This window comes from Synchytrium microbalum, assembly GCF_006535985.1.
Source record: "Synchytrium microbalum strain JEL517 chromosome Unknown SmJEL517_scf0001, whole genome shotgun sequence".
Lineage (NCBI taxonomy): Eukaryota > Fungi > Chytridiomycota > Chytridiomycetes > Synchytriales > Synchytriaceae > Synchytrium > Synchytrium microbalum.
The window spans coordinates 62288-85237 of record NW_022158350.1 but is presented as its reverse complement, the minus strand read 5'-3'; the positions used below and the strand labels follow the sequence as shown (position 1 = coordinate 85237).

The following is a 22950-nucleotide window of genomic DNA, read 5'->3' as shown; positions in this document are numbered from 1 at the left end:
ATATATAAACAACTTCACCAAGATCCAAGATCATAATTTGCTGTTTGCGACGCGTCTGTTGTTATTGTCTTCGCGAAACTCCATTCGCTCAAAACAGCAAGAAAGTCTAACACAATGCTTCATACCACCGCGACTGCTGATTACGAGTTGTCATCGCCTCCACAGGATGGCATATCATGCGTGGCATTCGCTCCCAAGGACCCGAAATTATTAGCCGTTTCCAGTTGGGATAAGGCAAGTTTCTTGGATTTTTTTTGGATTGTTATTGAAGCTAACATCAATGATGCTCCTAGAACGTCCGTGTATATGATGTCGAAAACAATAATTTAAAATGCAGATATGAACATCGACAAGCTGTACTGAGCACTTGCTTTGGAGATGATACACATTTATATAGTGGTGGATTGGACAAGGATTTGAAAATGTAGGATCAGCAAGGAATAGAGATGTCAAGGTGCATGTCTATGTGATGATATTGACATGCTTTTCAATGTAGGTATGATTTACAAGCACAAAAAGAAACAATACTAGGAAGCCACGATGAAGCTATTCGAATAGTAGACTACAACCAAAAGACGAGTAGGTTTGTCCTAAAACACATATGATCATGCATCTGCCATCTATGATGATATCAATCTGACGCTTCACACCTTCCACAGACATGGTAATTACCGGAAGTTGGGACAAGAGCGTAAAAACATGGGACCCAAGAACACCCTCGCACCTATCACAAACAGATCTCCCAGCCAAAGTATTCGCAATGTCAACAGCAGACACCAAGGTCGTCATCAGCATGGCCCAACGCCTTATACATATATACGATATTCGAAACATGTCGGAAACGCTACAACAACGGGAATCATCACTAAAGTTCATGACTCGGGTGGTCAAGTGTATGCCGAATGGAGAAGGGTATGCTTCGGGATCTATTGAGGGAAGAGTTGCTGTTGAGTTCTTTGATCCGTCTGAGGCAGTGCAGGCAAAGAAGTATGCATTCAAGTGTCATCGACAAATGTCGGAGGGTGTGGATAATGTGTATCCAGTGAATGCGTTAGCTTATCATCCTGTGTAAGTGCGTGTGGTGGTGGTTGTGTTTCGTTTTGAGTGCTGCCATGAATATCCAAAAGCTTAGAGCGCACTTTTTGGCATTTGATGCCCTTTGCTTTAACGCACCTTTGAATTTAACACACCAATCCAATATAGGTATGGAACCTTTGCAAGTGGTGGTGCTGATGGATTTGTGTCAACATGGGATGGATTCAACAAGAAGAGACTAAAACAGTTCACAAAGTATCCAACATCTATCGCCTCTATCGCATTCAACGGTGCGGGTACATTGCTTGCTATTGCGTCCAGCTATACCTTTGAGGAAGGAGAAAAGGAGTAAGTGCTGGTTTGTTGGTGCTGCTAGTGTGCCAAAAAATGGGCCGCAAACTTTTGAATTTATCACTAAGGCTGATACATCAAATCCTTCTAGTACACCACCAGACTCTGTATTTATTCGAACTATATTGGATGGCGACGTGAAGCCAAAAAACATGGCATAGACAGCTTCGTTTATATATAGTCAGCATTTAGCACTATTCCGAGTTGAATAGAGCTTCATTTTGTAGAAACGACTTTGCTCAAGTTACTGAGCTGCCGGTTCTATGTGCCAAGCACGACTTTTAATGCTAGACGGTCTGCATTATTGATCGAACAAATCCAACACGACGCTTTCGTGCCGCACCCCAGAGATACGGATCCAAGATGGATTTGTTGCGATCGTGGTAAATGCGGTTGAGATTTTCGGGCTTGTAGATTGTCGAATTTCGAACAAATTATAAAAAAGGGAGCATAAACGCAGAGTCTTCCTGTCAACACTCTGAGGCCAAGTGAATGAAGGGGAGCACGGGGCATGTTGTAAAATACTCTATGCCATCGGGCGGTAAACTCTGCGCTGCTCTTCGTGTTCTGTCGGTTGAGGAACTATGTCTTTTATGCGACTGAAGATCCCTTTCTGGAAATCGATTGCTTACCCGGCGACCGGCTTACTGGATTTGACTCTCAGCCAAATTAAAAGAAAACCCAACGCATTGGGAATCCGAGCCCATGTACGTGCCAAAGGATATTCACTGTCAGTGCCAAAGGGATAAGAGCTGGTTAGATCTTGGTAGCAGCAGTACCAAAATTTGACGATCAAATCTGATCTCTATAGCAATGGTGAACGAAATGATGGATTTTCACCACGCAGCACTTGTCAATCTGAGAAACCAACCAGGACTTAGGCAGCGCACCAGGATATCGTAAATCACCTCTAATACCGCTCAAGGATCATTCAGTTAGTGAATACTAAGTACGTTCAAGACTATAACGACTCGCCTGCAACAAGAACTCGTCAACAAAGGTATGTTGAACGAAAAGTAGATCTCGACATGTTCTATTATGCAGTTCATCATGGCATAAAACAATATCACATTCCAAACATTAACAATGAAAAATCAATTCAATCTAGTTCTTACCTCGTCGCAACAAACCGTCTTTACGAATCAGGTGAAAAAAGGCGTCGGCATTCAACCCACTGAAAAAAATTTCTTGGCATACCACACCACCTCTTCTCTGGCCTCTATATATTATATAATTATATCAACTACCGAAATGGATCGCTACACTCTCAACTCTGCTGCCAACTGCCCAACACCATCAGCTCACATCACGAATCTAGTGGTGAATGGACTACCTATGAATATAAACCAGTCGAACGAATGGAACGACAAACGTAGTAGAGCTGTACGCTCCAGAACACGAGCAGTGGACGTACGATTAGGAGGTGAACGGATCTCTGAGCTGCTTTGGCAACCATTACCTCATTCCCGGATTTAAAAAGGAAATCAACAATTGCATCAACACGCCAAAAATATGTATTTAGTTGCTACTTGGGGGCGCTTATATAGTGTATATGGGGTCTCACGCAAGGATATAATCCGCTTAGAATTTAGAGGGACTTTTTTCAATTATAGACTTGACCATTAATAGACTTGTTTGCAAACAGATGGTACTGTGCTTAAACTTGGCTGTGTGTGAGAGTGGACTCGTTCTATGGTTTTTTTGATACATGAGATCTGTAGACAAGACGTCACGCGATGGTGGACGATGTGATCTAAACCTGTACGCGTTTGAATCAGACGTTGAAAGAAAGGCGAGACTACAAAGGCGTGAACTGCAATTTGCATCGCAATCTATTACAACAACCTTATTTTCTAGTTTCTACATCCCTCAAGACAAATCGTCGGAAAAAGGAAGATCTCATCCTCATGTCCTGAGGACGCATCAGCGCCACTTTGCATAAATGCAGCATGGTATAGTTGGCATGATGCTGATCTGTTGCCATAACCAGAACCAACTGCCGCCATAAATGGCGTGAATAAGACCCAAACGAAAATCTCCTGGTCCATTTGTCTGTGCACCTTTTCGACCAATTTGTTTGCAATAGGGCACCCATTAAAATATGTCCAAGCACTGATGGATTCTCGAGGCAACCAAATCCATGGATTTGATTTCCCAACTGCTCAAGAACTGTTGACGATGAGGAACAGACGAGAAAAACGGATTTTCGTAATGATGCTGCGTCCCCTCGTTAACAACCAACAACTCAAGGCAACCGAGGGATATTGCATACTTCGAAGGATCTACAATTCAAAACTTTGGTCAAGCTACGACGAGATTGCAAGCTACACATCAATACAACAACGAGACACTTTTGACAACTTTGCAGGTTAGTTCTGATCTTTTTCCCTAGTAAACATCTTGCATGAATCTAATACATTTTCTTATCAAACAGACAAAGGAAGCTGATCCATCCTCTTACACCGTCGTTCCAACGACATTCTCATTCAAAACCATCACAGCTCTAAACAAACTGTAAGTCGCAAACCATGCACTGGAAACCTTGCACTTGTCGTTCGTTTATGCAACACATTTCACGCTTGAAACCTGCAATTACTGATTCTCGATTCATTATCATCTAGTTAGAACAACAATGAGTTCAAACATGTGGCAACAAATCGACGTCTGCATAGACGCTCTCAAGATGGATGATCAAGGATCAGGATCAAGCCCATCATCATCTCCAGAACCATCTATGGTGCATCGCTCTGACTCACGGATATCACACGCTACCACACTACCGCTACGACAATGTGTTAGCAACAGGTCGCGCCGAACAAGAAGTAGAGCCGTGCACGTTCAACTTACTGGTGACGCTCTCATAGCTCTGTGGCCATCGTCGTCATCATGACATGTATGATGCTCTAAAGGAAGATTATACGCGACTCGCACTTATTGGAGGACTGTTGCTATAAAACTAGGGTAGTTTAATATCAGCTGTAAGCAAATGAATGTAGATTTTAATTTAGTTTGAGATGGTTTAGTAAATTACATATATAAAGTATTCACAACACGTACAAGTTTGGACTTTAAGCTTTGTGGGGGGTTTTGACTGCAAAGATACTAATATGTCTGGATTCTCGCGGACAATCGCGTTAAGTTCGACGTCGATCTACCAGTTTCGTTGCCTGCAAGAACGTTCATCGTGCAGTTTTTGTTGCAAAATCACGGAAGCTTGGAGCTTAACCCAACATCTGACGTGACATAGCTATGACTGGAGGCAACAAATCAGTGTTTATAAGCTACTGCTGGAACGATTCTCCAGAACAGCTACTTGCTGAACATCGACCAACAAACACAAAGTACAGAAACTTATTGCTTTCGTTGGTACCTAAAGCATCTAACGTTTACGGATCATACTTGCAGAGTTGATCCAAGAAATATCGCTAGGAGTCTGACCAAGAATGGGTTTCCGTGCTGGCTTGACGTGGATCAACTTTCAGGTTTGGTGGCATAGTTGTTTGGTTCGTTGCACATTCAATAAAGCAGTTCATCTTACGATTTCTACCTTTTATTAGGTGACCTGTACACTGAAATTAGTATGGAACTCTCAACAAGGACGTCAGTCTTTGTCCCTTTTGTGAGCAACAGTTATGTACAATCGCGGAATTGTAACTCAGAGTTCAACTTTGCATGGGATCTTGGGTTGCCAATCGTTTGTGTAAGTGACGACACACATTTCTCTATGGCAGGATGAATAATCGTTCTCAACATTGTCTTTCCAGGTTGTTGTTGGTGATAAAGACCCCTCGGATGGATCTAGACCGGCATGGAGAACTTCAGCGTGAGCTTTACTGTTCCTGTTGGCTTTCCGGGAGACTTCTCTGACGGAATATCACAACTAGCATATGGATGAGACTCTCGTCACTCATATACATTGATATGAGGAACGAGGCTACTTTTGAGCAGGCATTTACAAGGCTGAAACATGCTTTAGCCAAGGTCATGAATGAGAAGAGCGACATCAAGTCACCGACTCCACCACCACAGTATATTGAATCTAGAGTAGAAACGCCTCCACCATCATATACCCCAGCTCTTATTGAGGCCAACCTCAAGACCTCGAGAGACCCAAGGGCATTTTGTGGAGTTTGGCTTACAAACCCGATAGATTTTGGACTCACGAGTGGGATATCAATGGACGATTTCTCTAAAGTGAGTTTGTGTAAATGTGCCGTGTCTGCTCAATCTCACAAAGTAACACCTTTATGTCGGAATAGGCTGTTGGATGGGGAAAAGAAGCAATAAAGCGAGGAGCTGGCAATTCGTGGGCCATGGTCCTGCTAAAGATTGAAACAGTTAATGGTGTCTTTAGGATGCACGTTCAATTTCGCTTTACCGATGATTCGCCATTCCTGTCATATGAAATCTTCACCTTTGATAATGTTGAAGTCATGATCGATGATGATTTTTACAAGGGTAAAACTTGGCTGAAGCGGTATCTATCGCCGACAGGAGTACTGCACGAGGATAAGAGGTTGGTCAAGAGATGCAAGAGATTGAGAGCTGTTTGTGAGTTGTGCTACGCGCTCAACACTGCTTTTCTTTGCTCTAGAGGACGCAAGAATTTGAGGAATTGGAATGTCCTTCAGATGTTTGATGTTCAGGGACCTAAACTAATCATCAGCTGCTCTTATATGGCTTATAATTACCTGAAAACGTATCGTGAAGTGTTGGATCGATTAGAGCCAGGTGAGATCAGCATTGGTGTGGTATTCGTCGTTAGCTTCCTAACTCACTTTGTTTCGAAGGTTCGCCAAAGCTGGAAGAACTTAAACGAAGGAAAGAGGAACTTCAAATTGTGATTGATTTGGACGACGCTTGATATTTGACGTGATAACGCGTGTATTGTAAATCATTTAATCTGTCTCTAAATAATCTCAGCTTTTACGTCACAATGAGCTGGACACTCGGTTAAATCTCGCAGCTTTGTAACGTTTCTGAGCATACCATCAATTCTTCTAGTGATCCAGTGCTGCTTCACATAAAATTCGTCCAGTTTCAGAGCCATGTTGTCAAGTTTCGGTGGACTTCGCATAATTTTAGAGATGAGTAGCCGTAGATAAGGGTAGCAAAGGATTAGCACTCTTCACAATGGACTTTTGGATATGAATGCATCACTTGAATTGCCCATACTCGTCCCATCGCCGATACATTTGAACATTTAAAACAAAACGTTAACGAAACAATCAGTAAACAGAACCTCGCCAAAAGGAATGGATTATAGAGAGAGCTTCCTTGATAGAAGAGGTCATGAAACGTCCTTGCCGCAGGAGGTTGAGTCGGGGTCCAATATTGAGTATAAGGTACGAGACATGGCAACATTGGAACACTTTGTTGTTCTCGCATACTGAAACCATTAATCCCATAGCTCAAGTTGATTGATCCGCCGCCTGAGAGGCTGGAGCATCTAATCACGCAGATGAAGTGGAGGTAATCTACTGTTTGCTCCATGAGTCACTTGATTTCAACGTTCGGTCAAGAGTTTGGCTCTCTCATCTCATCTCATTGATTTCGAGCTCGTTTCAGACCTTGCTCACTCGCTCACTTATTGCCTATTCTCCTTCGCTCACTTTACTCATCGCGTGTTCTCACATTTAGACTCGCTGAAGGTTCAGGCGAAGCAATGTATGAGGAAACAGCACCTTGAAGCTTTATGATTACAAAAATCAACTCATATATGTCCCAAATCATAGGTACGAGATTGGTGTTGCTGACTCGGGCAAGCTTGTCGGCCTCTCCGAAACAGAACTATCAGCCTCCCTAAACACGTTAAGAACAATGGGCGACCGACTAGCTGCCGAAGTCTTTGTAATCAGACAACGGGATGTCGTTGGCGATACAGGACACGTCCGTAAAGTCGCTGAAGTGCTAGTTCGCAAACGATTGACTGACGACCAGCACTTTCTCGAAGTACGAATCGCCGTATTGGGAGCGTTCGATACTGGTAAATCCACTCTATTGGGCGTATTCTCAAACGGAGAGCTGGATAACGGCCGTGGTAAAGCACGACTGAATCTCTTACGACATCTACACGAGATCCAGTCTGGTAGAACCTCTTCAGTCGCCCGCCAAATCATTGGATTTAGCCCGAGTGGTGAACTCATCAATTACGCTACAAATAATATAAACTCGTGGGAGGATATTTGTGAGAATTCGTCAAAAATCTTGACGTTTCTGGACTTGTGTGGACATCCCAAGTATCAGCGCACGACGATTTCTGGGTTGACGGGACATGCACCCGATTATGCGTGTCTTATAGTAGCTGCTTCTGATGGTCGGTTGAGTGAAGTCTCTCGTGAACATCTGGGAACGGCTGTAGTTTTGGCAGTGCCTGTATTCGTAGTGCTCACTAAGATTGATCTTGCAACGCCATCACAGTTAACGAAAACGGTCGAATCGCTCTTGTCTGTGCTTAAGGCCCCAGGCATCAGACGAGTTCCTGTAGTCGTTCAGAATGAGGATGACCTTGTGAGCATGTTGTAGCATCATTTTTTTGCCTTGAATTTCCTGGATAAAGCTTGTGTTCATATTGCATATTGACGATAACTTTTCAAAATTGCTAGGTCGTAGCGGTCTCCAACTTTGTATCCTCTCAAGTAATCCCAATCTTCCTAACATCTAGCGTAACGGGAGAGAATATGCAGCTATTGACTCAATTCCTCAACCTACTACCAAAACCAGTCCGAGACTATGACGCACTGCTACAACAGGATCCCGAATTCCAAGTAGAAGAATTATATTCCGTACCTCAAGTTGGGTGTGTCGCAGCTGGTATATTACGAACAGGTCGTATCTCCGTCTCGAGAATCGAAGCACATAAAGTATACTATATAGGGCCTGATCGTGGACGATTTATACCTTGCAAAGTAAACTCGATTCACCGTCAACGGATTGCAGTACAGGAAGTCAAGGCTTCGCAGGTTGCTACGTTGGCCGTGTCATTCACTGCTTCAGTAGATGCTTCTGAGCAGCAGGAAGGAGGGACGAATGCTCGTGAAATTGATTGTACGCAGCCACCGACTGGATTTCGATTACGTAAAGGGCAGGTTATCCTCAGCGAACCTATGGATAATGCAATTCCTAAAGCTGTATGGGAATTCGAGGCTGAAATCTCTGTCTTGAATGCACCTGTTGGATTAAATGTTGGAATGCAGGGAACAATGTATTGTGGAACCATTAGGCAACTCACTCGTATCGTCCGTATCGTGATGCCGAACGGTGAATCCTCATCCTCATCTCCTACTAGACTTGCCGATACTGCTTTAAGGATAGATCAGCCCAAGGTAGCACTCAAGACTGGAAAGAAGGGAGTAGTTAGGTTTAGGTTTTCGCACGAGCCCGAGTGGGTCAAGCCTGGATGGATTGTCTTGTTTAGGGAAGGGAGACTGAAGTGTGTAGGAAAAGTGTCTGAAATCTTTATTTCTGAAACCTCATCCGAGTCTGAGCAACGATAGAAGGGCCGGGTTTTGAAGAAGAGGACTAAATAATCTATATATTAGCGGAAAGTTTGAAAAAGGTCATTTTGTTTTTACAAGGATATTAGATATCTAGTTGCTATTGCACAATATATTAACTGCGTCGGCAAAAGTGTCGACAGTATACGTTGGTGCCATCTCATGTTTTGTTTCATCTCCTGGCCGATATTTTCCAGTTTTGACAAGGAATCCACTCTTGATTCTCGCTTTCAAAGCACCAATAACATCATCTCTGGCATCATCACCAATCATGGCTGCTTCTTCTGCCTTGATTCCCATGTCATCCAAAACCGTCTGGAAGAATGCCATACTAGGCTTGCCGACGACAATAGATGGCATATCAGTAGCATACCTACAAGAAAGGTTCCAATCAGATTGCGATTCTCGTATACAGTAGATTGCAAACAGCCTTACTCTAAAGCCTGAACAAACGGCCCAGGACCAAGAGCCAAACTCGTCTGAGTGGCAAAGTACCTTCCCTTGTGAATACCAATCAGTTTCGCCTCATTCTTGTTATTCAGCAAGACGTTCATAGCATCCGTAAGGCAACTATAGTTGAATTTACTTGGAGCCAGACCCACAACCACTGCATTCGGATTTGACGTATCAACTCCCTCCCAGTCTTCCATGGCAGCATCTTCGATAAGCAAGTATGGCCTTAAAGACATTGAGGTGACGAGATTCCTTGCACTGGTCATTGACGTGAAGATTTCCTTTCCGGACACGTCAAATCCCATTGTTGTCAGACGTGACAAGAGTTTGTTTCGTGACTCTTTTGTAGTGTTGGTTACAAATCGTATCTAATGGAATCATTTGGAAAGGAAGTCAGGCTTGATGAAGGTAAACCGTAGGAGGTTTCTGAACGACATCATTATTTATGATGTCAACCCAAGGACGCAAATTTGAGATCTGAAAGCGATAAGAAAACATAAATAGTACGATTATCATACCTTGAATCCATGAGCTCGTAAGTTGGCCAAAGCATTCACTGCACCCAATGTTGGAGTAGTTTCCACATGTAATGTTCTGGCATAAGAAGGAAGAATTGTCAGTTAGGAATCTTAAGGAACGCGACATTTTTCAATAAAGCATACGGACTCACCCGGACAAGTCAATCAGCACTCCTTTAATCATACGCTCCAAGCCCATCTGTAGTTTTTGACAATGTCAGTGTTGCAGAGGTGCAACAAAGCAGAGATACGATGGACAGTATAGCATACTGGCATGCGCTATCAGTCCTGGTTTGGAACTACTCACCTACGAAGTGGGGTATGCACCGAGAACTAGCTACACTTTCGTGGTAACTTTCAAGTTCCACGAGACAATGGCAGTTCTGTTATATGTCGCGAAGGAAGGAAGCACCTAGTGCCTAGATGTATCCACATGCCACTCCTATTAAAACGCCTCATTGGTATATCGCGACTTAACATCTCATTTCGTAGCACACTCATCAGCCAACACAATGGATTCTCTATTGAAATATTGATATTCAATGACTCAAGTTGGAAGTAGTAAAATCTAGTTGCTGAAATTGATGTGAACTGTTGTAAAGTGCTGAGTGTTCGGATTTCGACTGGAGATCTTGCTCAAGTCCATCTCACGAACACAACGGGCAACGGGGTCCTCTGTGTTTTTCATTCCGGGCTTGGAACCGGCAATGGCCACATTACCCTCATTCATACATCCGGAGGGTACGAGAGCTCGAAAGTAAGCTCAAGATTTTGGAATTATCGTGCGTTTGCTGATTTGTTGCGGGTTTGGGTGTCAGAGCATTGTTGGAAGTGTGTCGATTACGTTGATGTCGAGGAGCTCTCACTAATGACATATTTGGAGGAGATTCCGGTGCTGTTGAGGGCCAACCACCCTCTCCGATGGCAGAAGTCAGTAAATATGAGGAAGTGCCCTTGATAACCAAGGCAGTTACTCTCCAGCATCTTCGTATGAGGTCATCACACGCTCGGAACTGGAGCCCCATAATTCAAAGATGCCGGGTGACGTATTTGGAGGAGCTAGAGTTACAAGACCCAGAGTTCACGGATATGATGATACCATCACCGTTGGCGAAAATCTGTGAATGTGAGAAAGCACCTTCATACTGCAAAGCGCTGTGCCCAGTATTGTGAGGTGAGTGAGCACAGTTCCTGAATCCTCCATTCAAAGGTGCCTGATGAGGTATTTAATGAAGTCTCGGTTTAGGATCATGTTGAATGAGGTGGTTGAATGAGGTGGTTGGGGGGTGTCCGAGCTGGAGGTCGTTGATGTGGCGATGTTGATGAGATTGTCGATGAGGTTGTTGATGCGGCGTTGTGGATGAGACTGTCGTTGAGGATGTTGTTGTTGAGTGCTGATCGGATTGTCGATTTGGGTTGATGTCGGAGCACCCCCACCGATGGCGAAACTCACTGAATATGAGGTAGTACCTTGATATTTCCAAGGCACTCTTTCTAGGCATATTGGTCAGCCATAATCACTAAATCCTCAATTCAATCATGCCGGATGAGGTTGTTGAAGTGGCGTTGTTGATGTCGATGGAGGTTGTAGGTTGGAGCTTGCGCAGTAAGGAGGACCTATAGTGGGGCATGAGATTAGTGATCTATCCAGGCTGCTATACACTCTTCATTAGTAGCTTACTCGTTGAAAGTCGAGTTCTCGGAGCACTCGACGGCGAGGAGGGCGGGAGGGATCATTTGACTACAAGAAGGAAGAGAAAAAGATGGTAGAGTATTCGATGGGTGCTAGATGGTGGATGCGTGTTGTCGTGTGCTGTAGTCCTCTCCTCCTTCCTCTCTTGTTGTGGAATTGGCTCTTGAAACTGTTCAAGATTCAGCGACGAATCACAATAACAAGAACTGGGACTTCAGTGATCATCTTCATTGAAACAATATGTATTGTATACGTGTTTCGAACCTGTACGTCCTACGAAAGACATCCTTCCAAGCTCGTCGTACTGAGGCCTCTGTACTGCCTTAGTGTCGACACGTAATCCTCACAGTGTACCGTTCCCACCAGTCTCAGGTCGATCAAACGACCAAAAAACTACCAAACTTTGTTATTCGCTTCAGTTTCTACATCGCACCATGGGTTGTCACAGATTTGACTTGACTGGAGCAACCATTGGTTGACCACACAACGGCCTCAACAAATTCGTAATTGCCAGCTCCGCCATAGCGTTTCGCACTTGAGGAGTCGCATCTCCTATATGCGGAGTGATGATGACGTTCTTGAATTGGTGAAGTTCAGAGGTTGTGGGTAATGGTTCCGGTGTGGTGACGTCTAGCGATACTGAAGCAATGAGCTTTCGCTTCAGAGCTATTATCAAATCATCCTGATTTATTCTAAGATAGGACAGCGAGTGTCTAGATGAGTGACTTGCCTCAAAAGGTTGAAACTCTGGGCCAGGTCACTTACATCTCGCCTCTAGCCACGTTCACGAGACACGCATCCCTCTTCATGATTTCGAATTGTGGTAGAGCTAGCATTCCCCTTGTATCGTTTGTCAGAGAGCAGGAGACCATCACCTTAAAATGGTGTTAGAATACTCCCTTGGTGGTTCTTTTTGCAGCACATAACTCACCACATCACTGGCAATTAAAAGAGCATTAAGCATCGGTACAAATTCAGCACCAATTGCGGTCGCTTCACTTCTTTCACTCCGTCCCAAATACAGAATTCTAGCAACACCAAACCCTTTGACACGCTGTGCGATAGCCAACCCAACAGATCCAGCGCCAATTATTCCAATAGTAAGTCCCTTCATAGAGCGGCCCATAACCCGATACCACTAAAAATTGCTCATCGTCAGGATCATTGCCACATCATCAATAGGTTGGATGGTCCTTACTTCTTTGACGACACGATTTTCATCACGTACGACCTCCATAGCCTCTGGGATTTTCCTAAGCGAAGCCAGCAAGAGCCCAAGCGCTAAATCAGCCACGGCTTCATTATTGGTATTCGGCGTATGTCCAACTTGCATATTTCGAGCCCTACAAGCTTTGACATCAACCATATCATAGCCAGCTCCCATAACTGACACCACGCGTAAATTCGGTGCTAGAAGACGTTGATGTGCTTTTGGTTAGCTTAAGATTGCCTTTGCGTAGCCTGTTTGACACGAGTGAAAGTGGATGCACATACAGCCTGCTCACCTGCATCAAGTACAGCTTGATCTATAGTGACAGCGTCAACTATCACAATACCAACGGGATTGAGCTTGCGAAGAGCTTCAATTTCTGCTTGATGCGTCTCTTTCGCACCGCTCCACAAAACAACTTGAAACCTATCGTGTAAACGAACAGTTTCAGCCGACAGCTCAATCTGAAAGCCGCATTAGAGCTTACCCCGCATTCTCGATACGCTTCCTGAAGGACGATGGCAACCAATGTGTGAGCAGGACGCTTGGCTTCATGTTCGTCGCAGTTGAAAATCTTGGGATGTTTCGTGCCTTTTTTTGCTGATAGATTATTCGAAACAAAATATCTATTTCCTAGAAAAATGCCTTCCACAATAGGCCTGCTTTCTTCTCTGATTCGTCAGTTCTCCTCTCAAGGATTTCAGTCACCTTCTCCTTCAACCCTATTTTGCCTCTACCGAATCCACCAGAAATATCGACAACTAATGGTAGATTGCCAGAAGTTTTACCTTCCAGAGCAGCATCATAATGTCCCCACGACGAAACAAAGAAATCCAGGACTTCCTTCTTTGTCGTTGGAGGGGAGATTGACCTGCTTCGCTGACCTCGACCTCTTACAACACGTTCCACATCATCATCTGTCGGTAAACCTGACATTGTCTTTGATGGGTATTCATAAAAAGTAGTTCGTTTAGCTAGTGCTAATTCCCTATGTTACGTTGAAAATGATCTGTGAGTGAGCAAAAAAACGGACGAAAATGTCACTGGCGAACGTACTCAGCTCCTGTTTCTCTTGTAGGGAAGTATTTTTTCGTTATTGATGATTCATTCAACTTGGATAACTCTTTCCATGATGGACTCCAATTTGGTTTGTTGGTTTTTGTTATTAGTTTTGTGGTCACACCTTCATAAAAGTCCGGAGTGGTCTAAGTTATAGACAGAGTTAGGCATTATGCAAGAGATTGCTCTTTTTTCTCTCTGCTAAGTTTGCATATACCAAAAATGCTCTGCAAAGATTGTACTCCATCTGGAAACATTGAGCGAAGTCCAGCTTTCTTCCTCGCCGTAATTGTGATAGCGTGACCTGAAATATAATCAAGTCGTGAGAACATCATCCATCGAAAAGCTTAGCGTAGTTTTTCTGCAGTACCTTACAACTCGTAGGAGACATGGTCTTGATGGTGCTCACAGTCTTTTCAGCCCATTCCTTAACTTTGGCTTGTTGATTTGAAGCTGTGGCAATTACCATCTCTAATTCTTCAATAATTTGCTCGACGCTGTCAAATCGGAAGCACCTGTCAATGTTTTCTCGAATGGAGCCTCCCATACTCCAACTCTTCCATTTCTCTAATGATGGTGCGTCGCCTGTTTTCGGAAATTTGATTAGGATAAAGAAAAATCTCTAAATGGGCTTTAATTCTGGTAAACAACAGACATTACCTGCAAACTCTTCAATGGCAAGATTAACTACCGAATAATCACTCGTCTCAAGTTCTGATAATCGCGTCATCAAAGACGGTAGTCTCACTGCAGGGACAAAGTGAGTTGCCACACCAGCCATACTACACATGAAGGAAAAGTATGAGCAAAAAAGAACAACCAACTAAACGTCAAACATACAAGACTTCTTCTCCCTTCAATCTAGCACCAGTCAGTCCCAGGTATACACCCAATTCACCATCTAGACGTGGCAGGAAGAAACTACCACCAACGTCAGGGAATAAACCAATACCAGTTTCTGGCATGGCGAATAGTGTGTTTTCTGTGGCAATCCTAAATGGAGCGTGTACAGACAATCCTACTCCACCTCCCACTATATGAGAGATAGGAGGTAAGTAAGCGACTATAGTCCATAATGTGTTGGTTGTGTATGTTCTTTTTGTTGCGTACTTGTAATTCCATTCATAACAGCGACTATCGGCTTTTTGAACGTCCCAATGAGATAATTGAGTTTGTATTCTTCTTCAAAGAACTTGAGCGCTTGAGCCAAGTCTTCCGGTGTTCCTTTCTGTGCTTGCAAGACGATACCTTGTGCGACAGAAACGATCAATATCGATGCTGGATGTCGACAGCGACTCAAACAACATACCCTTGACATCACCACCAGCACAAAATGCCTTTCCTTCAACAGCCGTGAGAATCACCAGTTTACATAGGTCTGACACCTCCCATGCCTAATACAACAGGAAGTCTTTTGGTGTGATTATCAACCGACCAGCAGTTTTTTCCAAAGTAGCCAAAAAAACATGCTAGACTCCACTTCAATTTCCCACCTCTAACTGTGGGCTCATAGTATACACCATATTCAGGTTCAGTGCATTCAATGCCTCAGGTCGATTCAGCACTAGCAATCGAGCACTTTGCATCTTGCGATGAAGCACTTCAGCTTGCTTTTGGGATGGGGCAGCGGGTGTGGAGGGAGTGGATGATGCCATGAATCGGTATTGCTACAGACTTATTGTTGTTAGTCACGTCAAAGAAGAAGAAGAACGTGATGAATAGATTGCAGGTTTATGTAACAAAAAGAGTTTGGCTTACCATATGCACTCGACGACCAGCAGACGAATTGGCAATCTCTGGATGATTTCGTGGTGGCGCTTTAAGCATGTTCGACGCAGCTATACGCCTACTTGTTAACAACAGGGTCCGATTCATCATGCATTGACCAAAAATGTGTGTTGAAGTGAAGGACAAGGGACGACGATCTTTCGCGGAGCTGAATATATTTAGTGAACTACAACAAAGGGCGTCATTCTTCCTTTTATATTACATTCTCAAATCACCTTGGTCGTGGTGGGAACTGAGGCCTAACAAGAACAGCGGGAACTGTTAACAGCCTATTGCGATTAACTACTCAAATTAATCAAAGAACTGACCTTGGACCACGTGAAGGACCAGAACTAGGTCGAGGCATACCCTGACTGAAACCGCCAAACCCGCCGAATGGATCACTCTGACCTCCTCCTCCAAACTGAGCTCCTCCGAATTGGCTGTGAAATCCACCACCACCACCTTGCTGCTGCTGCATGAATGCACGCAGAATATCCTAAGCGCAAACAAAGATTTGTCAGGATTTGTGTCTGAGTCTATTGCAATTCAACATCCAAAGCAGAAGAAGACAGCTCACCTGCTCAAATCCGCCTCCACCACCAAATCCTCCCATCCCAGATTGACCATCACTCGCACTAGATCCATCAATATCTACTCCTTGATCGTACAAATCCTTCTTCTTTGGATCAGACAGTACAGAGTTGGCTTCAGAAATCAATTTAAACTTGGTATCAGCTTCCTCCTTTTCAGCGTCTGTCAGATTGGCTTGTTTATCTGGGTGATACTTGAGTGCCATGGTACGGTATGCCTTCTTTATTTCTGAATCAGAGCAACCACGTTCCAGACCCAAGATCTTGTAATAGTCCTTCCGTTTGGCAGCCTTCATAGTGTGCTGTACAGATCTTATAGCATTCAGAATTTCTCCATCATTAGGTTTAATGCCATCGGCTACAGTATAGTCCCTTAATGCCTCTTCGTACTTTTCTAACTTACAATAACTATCGGCTCGACGTAGGTACAGTTTTAAAAATAGGGAGGAATGTGATGAATTGGCTAGATCTGCTGCTGACGTCTCCACTTCAGATGACCCAGGAAATGAGTACGATTCAAGTAATTCGAGTGACTTGGTCACGTCGTCTACTGCTTTAGCATGTCTACCAAGTTTACTGAGTGTCGTGGCTCGATTAGACAATACTTTAGCTCTACCAACACCAGAATCTGAATCCTGATCTAGCCATTTCGTATATGCAGCAGCAGCTTCCTCTGATTTTCCTTGTTGGAAGGCATCGTTTCCTTCCTTCTTTAATTGCTCCAGAGCTTTAACTTGCTTTAAAAGTGCTCGTGCATGCCTGTTATCAGGATCGTATGAAAGGGCTTGTTGCAGTAGCTGGATTATTATACTGCTTTGATGGTTGTCTAAAAGAAATAATAGTCGGGCTCTTATTGTGATCGCTTCAGAGCTTCTAGGTTCAGCTGTTGTTATGGCACTATGATCAATATCAACGGGAATGCTTGTCAGTCCATATCACTCGTTGTCATTCCGCCCAAAAAAACGCCGCGGGAATTCCGTCCAATGCTCTACTTACGCAATAATGCGTCCTGCTTCTTCAAGCTCTCTACAATCTACCAGAATATCAGCCCGTAATAATCTCCAAGCTAGAGGAATCCCTGACAAATCAGCCCCAACGAGCCTTGACGATTGAGACGCACTCTGGGCACTTAGCGGCGACAGCTTTATAGTAGGATCAGTAGCCAAAATCGCTGTCTCAAGTTGTGCCAAAGCACCTTTATAATCCTTGGCAGCCCTCATCTTTTCAAAATTGGCGAATAGCTCTCGAACCTGTTCTATAACTTTTACATCTCGGTTGATGGTGACTGAATTCTCTCTCAACAATGGATTTTTGGCAATGACTGACTTGGCGAGCTCTAATTGATGCGATGCTTCATTGACGTTGCCGACATTCAGGAAACATTTGCTGGCGCGGATGTAAGCCTTGACAAATTCTGGATCTAATGTGCTGGCTTCTCTGCAGTCCTTGATTGCATCGTCCCATTGTTTGAGCATTGTTAATGCTGCCGCTCGATTTCCGTACAACATGGCATTTGTTGGGTCAAATTCTGATATAAGAAAGGGTGAGTTAATGCGGCAGCTCGATTTGCATACAACATGGCAATTGTTGGATCAAATTCTGGTTGGAAGAATGAGTGGGGTGTATCATCTTCACGGGTTTTTTGGTAGTCAAAGGTTCTGACCAAGGCCAAACATACCTATAGCTCTAGAATACAGTTCGGCAGCTCCTGCAAAATATCATGAAAATAATCATCAACCGATGCAACCATATAATGTTTCTGTCATCATCCGTCAACACACCTCCATATTGTCCTTGTTTGTACAGTTCATTCGCCTCTAACCTCAATCTACGGATGAGAAAAGGTTTCAACAGTTCAAATAAGGAAGCTTCGGATTATGAAGACGTCTCAGAGGCTCTCTTGTTCAATACACGTTGCTTCGATCGACACAAAAGATGCTCCAAATCAAACTTCTCCAATCTCGAAAGAGCCTACACAAAAGAATCCAAGTCTCTACCTTTCAGATAGTGGAGTCTCATCCACTGGAGCAGCTCTATTTGAGAATGGAAAGAAAATAACGGTCTCAGTTCCAAGAAAAAAATGCGAAACAACACAGAATTGATGAAAAATCAACATACGAAGCAGATTTGCCGGGGAAATCGTCAGAGAACTCGTTCGCCGGAAAGTCGGTGAACTCAGTACTCGTTGCAGGACTGATGGGAGCTTCGCCTGTCGTCATTTGTGCCTGAATGTTCGGATGATGAGGTTTGCTATTTTTTGAATCGACAAGAGTGCAAGTTGAAGGACATGGCTAGGTGAAAATAGTAGGATTTCGTGTATATTTACTCTGGAATCTGTTTGAATTTCTTTTCTTCTTCGAATTCGCCCTCCAAAAAAACAAAAACTGAGGACATTTCGAAACATTGCGCATCAGCTGTTACACTCCATACTTATTTAGATCGACTTGAGACACTTTTAGACACTTAATAAGACACAACGTTACATAATACGCAATACCGTACATATGACGACAATTGAAAGTTTCAATAGTATGAGGCAGGTGGTGGTGGTGCTTGAGGTTGCTGATATAGAACATTTTGTTGCGTACCAGGAGGAGGATAGGCATACACAACCGTAGCAGGGTAGTGTTGCTGTAGTTGTTGTGGTGGGTTTCCATAGACATTGGTGGCCGGATCGTAGGTTGGAGGTGCGTAACTTGTACCGTTCAAGGGTGCAGAAGATTGAACTTCCATGGGAGCACTTGGCTGGACCTTTCCATTTGCAGCAGGAGTGGTAGGGGTCAGAGGATTGACTTGTTCTTCGGCTTGGTGAGAGTTGAATTTGCGACGTTGCTTGATTTCTTTGAGTTCCTGCATGATGACGTGCAGTTTAGGCAACAAGTATAGTGACAACACAGCAAAAGCGCAGTAGAGTACCTGTCTAATGTCACTGAAGTCCTCTGTCTCTTCATACTTGGATTCCTTGTACAATGCGGCGTGAGGCAAGCAGCGAACCATGACAACTGTTTGAATGGGCGTGAATCAACAAATGAACCATGGTCTTCTTACTGTGAAACAACTCAACTTACTATCAGTGATTGTAGTGGCGACGTGGAGCAATGCAAGACCTAAAGACAAAGATACAACGGAAACATTAACCGCAGAACTGACCAAAGCCATCACGTTGCTCTTCTACAACGTTTACGACCACCGTACCACCAACAAGGCTGGAAAGGAAGGTGAGGAAGTTGAATTCTCCAATCTCTCCCGACTGGGTGAGAATGATCTGCACTCCGTGGCGATTCCAATAAGTAATGCTTCCATCGGCTTGTGGAATCCTCTCAATTATCTTGTATTCTATGGGAAAGCAAGTAAACACATAAACTTTAAAAAGCAAGTATTAATTCGCCTTGGTCGCGTTGAGTAGCTGCGGAACAGGTTTTAGTGTGTCTCGTGTGCTTGTTCCTCAACTTCAAAAAACTGATGGGCTTGAATGCAATGAAACTATGCGGAATTTACCTTCACCATCTACTGACGCAGGGACGTAGGTGTACTTCAGGTCGTTCCAGGCACCCGTGGTTTGTCTATGAGAAACAGAAATTTCATTTTGGTTGCTTCTTGAATATTAAGATTTGGATCTCTTGAATACCTGTTCGTGTACACGATTGGCACACTGATAATGGATCCAGTAGATCGTAAAGATTCGCCAGTTTTAGCAGTAACAGAAGAGCTATTGGCATCGAGGTTGACTGCTGCCCCACTGCACCCAGACGCAGTTAAGAGTTGTCCAAAAGTTATGACATCTCCTGGCAATCCAGCTGCAAGAGCCGAGGCGCGAGTGGTGGAATTCCATTCCAGGACGACGGGAGCAGATGAGGAACCAGAACAGCCACCCAAAAGTTTTCCCTGCATTCTATGTGATGGAAAACATTAGCTCGAAGTATGCGAGAGCATGATGATGATAAGCTTACGCAGGGTTAGAGTCCTTTCCGACGGTTGTCGGAACGGTTGCCTAAGTTGAAAATCGTCCGGTTAGAATACGAAGGGCAGCAAGTCTCCTTCTAAGGAAACCAACTTGTAAAAGAAGTCCACTAGCAACTTGTCCTCTGACAGAGTGATCGATCTAGTAGAACCTTATTAGCCTGCGTTATGGACGTGGGATATATATTCAAATACAATGAACACTGAACACACCATCAAAGTGAAAGCCTCGACGTTGGCAACATAGTAAGTTGTCTGATTTAAAGTGTTTGCTGGAGGTGGTGTACATCCATACGCTGCGGTAGCAGGTGTTGCGTAATTGCAGCCGCCTGTGGGAACTCCGGTGTTTGAAATTGAGACACGAGTTGTAAGGAAAATCTCTCCTTCTTGGCCGGCGTAAGGGTATGCAATTTGCTCGGCGTTCAAAAAGAGGCATCCAGCAATGGTACTTGTTGGTGTACAATATGAGGGTGTAGCAAGACTCTTGTAATTTGTAGGTGTTTGAAAGCTGATTCGGATTGAACCAGTAATCGGAACTGTCTGTGTCGACAAAGAGACAACATTCAGAGACATATGGCAGTAGTCCAGATCAATTCAATCCCATTACCTTTTGCAAGTAGAGACCGTTGGAAAAGATGTTCCACAACACATAGACGGCGATTGCGATCTCAAATGAGAGGAACTACAAAGAAAGACGACATCTCAGTATAATGCCTTGTACAGCACGCGCTCCATTCAAATATTACCAGTAATCCCAGTCTTCTGTCTTTGATATTGACCACTTTAAAGCTTTGGTAAGCTAAAACGGTGTGCAAGTATGGAGTCAGTTGATGCCATACAAGTTTGAGCGAAGCCAAGAAATCCGAAAAAATTATTCAAATAGTGGCAGATTAGGCAGCCATTGAGTTCTGGTCGTTCAACTTACAGCAAAGCACGTCGAGACTGAAAAAAAGTGTGAAGGTTAATGAGGCGCTGATTTTGATGCTGCGGAGAGGCAGTCACGTCAATGCAAATTGTGCACTTACTCGACCATTTTGAAATGTAATTTTTGACACGTTCAGTGCAATTGCGTGTCGCTCACTCTACTAGTATGAAACCAGTTTCGAAGTTTTTTCGGTGATGAATCACCACGGAATTTTTGGGGACGAGGTCCTTCTCAGTAGAAAAGCAAAGCATTATTCACGAGCTCGAAAACACCAGATCCAAAAATTTTTCGTATCCACCCAACTCATGGGGTAGCAGGCATCAACGTTTCTCGTTGAGTCCCAATTCTCCTTCAAGGCCAGAAATTGCATAGAAGAGCACTTCTCCTCCAGGCTCTCTAGGCCATCTCAAGCTTACCAAGATGCTATTATAGAGGTCAACATGGCTCAACTCTGCCTAATGTGCTGTCCAAAGCACTCCAAATGCCAGTACCATAACAATCACACGATCTGGACGCACCACAAAGAATCAAAATCAGCTTGAGGAGCTTCGACCACTAAGGATCGCCCATATTCGAGATATGAATAAGACCATTACCTCTCAGGAACGGCCTGCTATACTGAAACTCCAGGAAAAGCTCATCACATTAGAACTAGCATCAATTTCGCCCAAAAATACAGATCTGCTCATCGCACCTGCTGCTGAAAAGAATTTGACATATTACGTCGCTCCAACTGGAAGGAACTCTGTGGATCAACAAGAAAGTGCTTCCACTTACGCGAGTGGATTGCACTTGATGCTCCTGTACATCAACACTCTCTCAGTACATACAAGGTTTTCTGTAACTTGGAACTGTGACACAACATAGTTCGCGTAACTTTTGGTAGGTTCAAGCTCTATCTGTTGCACCCCCACTATAATAGGCAGTATTTTACCGCATCGGATGGGTCTTTGGTGAAACCGCTTACAGACAATCTGCGCCGAAATTTAATGCCAAATTCAACTTGAAAACGTCCTGGAGGTTGGGTCAGACGGTGTTTGATCTTGCGCCTTCGAGAGTTTGGGATGACAGTGACTCACGGTGGTTGATCATCCAACATCGAAACTGCAAGTCGACTTGAGTTCCTTTGAACCTCCGAAGCGAGAAACGTTCTAGAGAAGCGAGGACGTCGATACAGTTTATTCGATCTCAAATGCCTGATAGAGGCGGAGATGCAGTAAGAGGCCCAACACACACATAGATCTACATAGTTCCAAAGGAAAATAACATGTGAAATTGAGATAATTAAATGCTGAACAAATCGTAAATTACCTAGTTCGATAACTCTGAGAAGCTTAGAACGAAGATTTCGCTGCTGCAAATGTCAAGCTATAGCACGTCCTTTGCTTGTTTTACGCCAACAAAAGACGTAGGAAAGATTGTTTCGAATTACAATCATCCATCGAGACAACTATTCGGTCGTTCTTGGACAGGTAAGTAACTTGATAGATTGCATATCACCAGTTAACACTAGACATTCTGCTCTCAAGCTAATTTTTGGAGCTTCTCACGACTCTTTAACGATTAAGAAATCATTTCTTTACCCGATCTTAGGATCATTCATACAATATTCATGAATTCCAAACTTCTCATCAAACATTCCAACATTCAGATTCAGCGCCGACGCGCATAGCAAGCTCATCGCCCTCTAGTGCTGGCATGTCAATTTGTCCGTTTACTCATCGCTGCGTGCTCCTTCTTTACAAATTGGCCGGGCCTAGTCTCGATTTCACAAATTGTCAAAACAAAACTAACAACTCTTTTTTCCATTTTCGCTAGGATCAACAAAGAGAAAGAAATCAACGCCCATCTCTGCAAATAATTTAAGCACTCGACCAGGGATTGTGTTTA

The 22950-nt window shown here is 43.8% G+C and overlaps 5 protein-coding genes across 5 annotated transcripts; 2 read left to right on the top strand and 3 right to left on the bottom strand.

Moving 5' to 3' along the window:
• Positions 1 to 114: 114 nt before the first annotated feature.
• On the top strand, positions 115 to 1547 carry SmJEL517_g00022 (uncharacterized protein; the record flags this gene model as incomplete). Its single annotated transcript, XM_031165952.1, has 6 exons — positions 115 to 216; positions 294 to 424; positions 497 to 579; positions 660 to 1068; positions 1204 to 1383; positions 1478 to 1547. 6 exons carry the CDS (start codon positions 115 to 117, stop codon positions 1545 to 1547), a joined length of 975 nt encoding a protein of 324 aa, XP_031027744.1.
• Positions 1548 to 6641: 5094 nt separating this feature from the next.
• Positions 6642 to 8882, top strand: SmJEL517_g00021 (uncharacterized protein; the record flags this gene model as incomplete). The annotated part of the gene is made up of 5 exons (XM_031165951.1): positions 6642 to 6731; positions 6797 to 6858; positions 7027 to 7053; positions 7122 to 7896; positions 7992 to 8882. 5 exons carry the CDS (start codon positions 6642 to 6644, stop codon positions 8880 to 8882), a joined length of 1845 nt encoding a protein of 614 aa, XP_031027741.1.
• A 93-nt stretch (positions 8883 to 8975) lies between these two features.
• Positions 8976 to 10052, bottom strand: SmJEL517_g00020 (uncharacterized protein; the record flags this gene model as incomplete). Its single annotated transcript, XM_031165950.1, has 4 exons — positions 8976 to 9255; positions 9318 to 9703; positions 9854 to 9929; positions 10006 to 10052. The coding sequence occupies 4 exons, from the start codon at positions 10050 to 10052 to the stop codon at positions 8976 to 8978; spliced, it is 789 nt and encodes a 262-aa protein (XP_031027742.1).
• Positions 10053 to 13389: 3337 nt separating this feature from the next.
• On the bottom strand, positions 13390 to 18394 carry SmJEL517_g00019 (uncharacterized protein; the record flags this gene model as incomplete). The annotated part of the gene is made up of 18 exons (XM_031165949.1): positions 13390 to 13744; positions 13813 to 13961; positions 14033 to 14119; positions 14186 to 14400; positions 14476 to 14597; positions 14656 to 14848; positions 14926 to 15063; positions 15125 to 15209; positions 15309 to 15482; positions 15574 to 15661; positions 15819 to 15842; positions 15912 to 16081; positions 16163 to 17072; positions 17172 to 17703; positions 17854 to 17883; positions 17957 to 18003; positions 18173 to 18208; positions 18294 to 18394. The coding sequence occupies 18 exons, from the start codon at positions 18392 to 18394 to the stop codon at positions 13390 to 13392; spliced, it is 3456 nt and encodes a 1151-aa protein (XP_031027939.1).
• A 304-nt stretch (positions 18395 to 18698) lies between these two features.
• On the bottom strand, positions 18699 to 22741 carry SmJEL517_g00018 (uncharacterized protein; the record flags this gene model as incomplete). Its single annotated transcript, XM_031165948.1, has 12 exons — positions 18699 to 19025; positions 19092 to 19177; positions 19244 to 19282; positions 19326 to 19511; positions 19674 to 19738; positions 19804 to 20067; positions 20126 to 20166; positions 20230 to 20277; positions 20349 to 20675; positions 20743 to 20817; positions 20882 to 20934; positions 22666 to 22741. The coding sequence occupies 12 exons, from the start codon at positions 22739 to 22741 to the stop codon at positions 18699 to 18701; spliced, it is 1587 nt and encodes a 528-aa protein (XP_031027938.1).
• Between the last annotated feature and the right edge of the window lie 209 nt (positions 22742 to 22950).